Below are 2,171 nucleotides of genomic sequence, written 5' to 3'. Positions count from 1 at the left end.
TTGGTTTTCTATTTGGTAAGCCCCAGCTGGCCCCCAATGGCAGAATGACAGAGCATGGCCTCAGAGGCAAATCTCTGATGAGAAGGTGCCCAGAGTCTTCAGGAATGTGAAGCCCAACCAAGTTCAGGAGATAGAATGGTCCCAGGGCTGTAGAGTGGGACACCTGGCTCTGCATCTATGAGGACAACCTTGAGCTGCAATTTCTGATTTGGATGTAAAGTCAGTAGCACGGGGGTTGATGGGGAGATGCCTGCACTGTAGTCTTTCCACAGGTAGAGAATGAGTGGGGCCTGAATCCCTGGGGACCCTGTGGTTGTGGGAATCACTGAGACTCACAACACCTGGTCAGACATTTATTGGGGCAGTGCATCCAGTTCTCCACTCCACAGGCCTTTCAGACAGACAGGATTTCAATGTGGAACTCTGGGTGCTTTGGAGGGACTCTGCATTGTACTTGTAAAAAGTCATCAGTGTGGAAGGTGAGGCTGCTCTCTGGGACCTGGCATAGGCAGAGAACATTGCATATTTGCCAGTAATATCGCCGGCACTGCCACATGCGAACCCAGGACTGCAGCTTGACAGCTGCGTGTTCTTGGATGACATAGACCCTCAACAGGGCCTGCTGCTGCTTACGTATCCGCCTCTGTGTGACCATCCTCCACCAGCACTGAATCATCCAGGCCCTGAGGGCTGCGACCAGCAGGATCCTACGTACCAGGATTCCACGCCACCAGGCCTGGATCTGCCCAGCTGCCTGAACCCTTTGTCTGTGACGTTTTGCAAGAAGCCTCTAGTCAAGCAAAGCAGAAGACCCCCAGTAAATTTGCCACCATCAAACACAGGTAGTTCTAAACAGCAGCCCTTCCCCTGGTGGTTCTGAGGACCCAGAAGACCTGGGTGGGGTTTGGCCTCGACTTCTGTTTCATACGTGGCTATGGGCTCATCTTCTCACCCTCAAGGTCACAGTGTCCTTGTGTACACTCAAAAAATGGGGATATGCTTGCTCTGTACACCTCCTGGGTTCATGGCACCAGGAGAAAGACTCTCTGGTCCAGAAAACCTGGCATGCTGTGAGGAACGGAAAGGATCTTTATGAGGACAAACCTCTACATTTACATTCTGTGACGTGGTCAGAGTCCAGCCCCTGATGCTGCCTCCTGATAGTATGCACACTGGGGCAGCTCTTTGGGTCTCCCCCTTGCCTCACTTCTCCTGACTCTCATTACTACCTCTCAGGCCTTCCGTATCCTCCTGGGCCTTTCCACTTCCCTCTGTACTGAGCCCCACCTGTCCAGTGGCCTGTGTACATGCTGCTTCCTCCCTTTTCTATCATCCAAACTAACACAGTTCACTTAGCAGATGGAGGGGATCTAAGGGTTGCAGGACAACACTGAACCATTCCTCATGGGACCAGAGATGGAGCCTCCACTTCCAGGGACTCTGGGGGTGGAGGGTCGATTATCTGTGGTTTTCTTACACTCCCTGGCCCCACCTACCTTCCGCAGCCTTTCTTTCTCTAGTGCGTCTTCATCTGGACCAGATTTCTGCAATCAGAATGTTGGGGCAGTTTGTGTGAGGACTGTTCTGGGTATAAAGTCCCCACAGCCCAGCTTCCTATTCTTTGCCTGGGTCCTACGAAGTTATTTGGTGTTTCCCTCTGCCAGAGGACAACTCCCCACCCCTGGAGGAATGTGTCTGCCTGAGTCTTACACAACAATTATTGCCCATGGCTTGGAGCAGTGGTTCAGGTGATCATCCCCCTCTGGTTGCTGCTCTCTGGCCTTGGCAAGGGCTGCTGGGGTGGAAGAGAAGGAGCTGGTCATGATGTCACAAAGGCAACTATGACCATAGGCCAAAGTGTCTTCTCCAGGCTCAAAGTTGGCGGACAACGAGAAAATACTTGCTCTGTTCTATGATTTCCTTTGGTAACCCTTTGTTGAACAAAAATTTTGCAAATATCCTCTTCTGGACTGTGATCTATCTGTTAACTTTTTTCATTGTTGTCTTTCATTCCACAAAGTTCTTTAATATTGACATAATCAAATCCATTTATTTCCCTTTTTACAATCCTGCTTTGTGAATTTCTAAATAAGAGCTCCCATCAGGGTGATATGTTTTTCTTTTAGATTTGCCTTTGACATTGAGGCGTTTAACATTTAATTTGTATGCTT

At 49.8% G+C, this 2,171-nt stretch overlaps 1 protein-coding gene across 1 annotated transcript; it reads right to left on the bottom strand.

Annotated features, from left to right (window-relative positions):
• Window positions 1-345: 345 nt before the first annotated feature.
• IQCF3 (IQ motif containing F3) lies at window positions 346-1,728 on the bottom strand. Its single transcript, XM_008057788.1, has 3 exons — window positions 1,711-1,728; window positions 1,497-1,544; window positions 346-790 (listed from the first exon to the last, which is right to left on the bottom strand). Exons 1-3 carry the CDS (start codon window positions 1,726-1,728, stop codon window positions 395-397), a joined length of 462 nt encoding a protein of 153 aa, XP_008055979.1. The 3' UTR covers window positions 346-394.
• Window positions 1,729-2,171: the final 443 nt, after the last annotated feature.

The sequence above is a fragment of the Carlito syrichta genome, unplaced genomic scaffold (genome assembly GCF_000164805.1).
Source record: "Carlito syrichta isolate Samal-C Ts95f unplaced genomic scaffold, Tarsius_syrichta-2.0.1 Scaffold303129, whole genome shotgun sequence".
NCBI classification, from domain to species: Eukaryota; Metazoa; Chordata; class Mammalia; order Primates; family Tarsiidae; genus Carlito; species Carlito syrichta.
Note: the sequence above shows the minus strand (reverse complement) of the source record. Positions and strands in the feature narration are given on the sequence as shown.

Coding starts and splice junctions, on each gene's coding strand:
- IQCF3 (XM_008057788.1), bottom strand. Junction 791..1,496: donor AGAAAGAAAGGCTGCGGAAG/GTAGGTGGGGCC, acceptor TTGCTTGACTAG/AGGCTTCTTGCAAAACGTCA.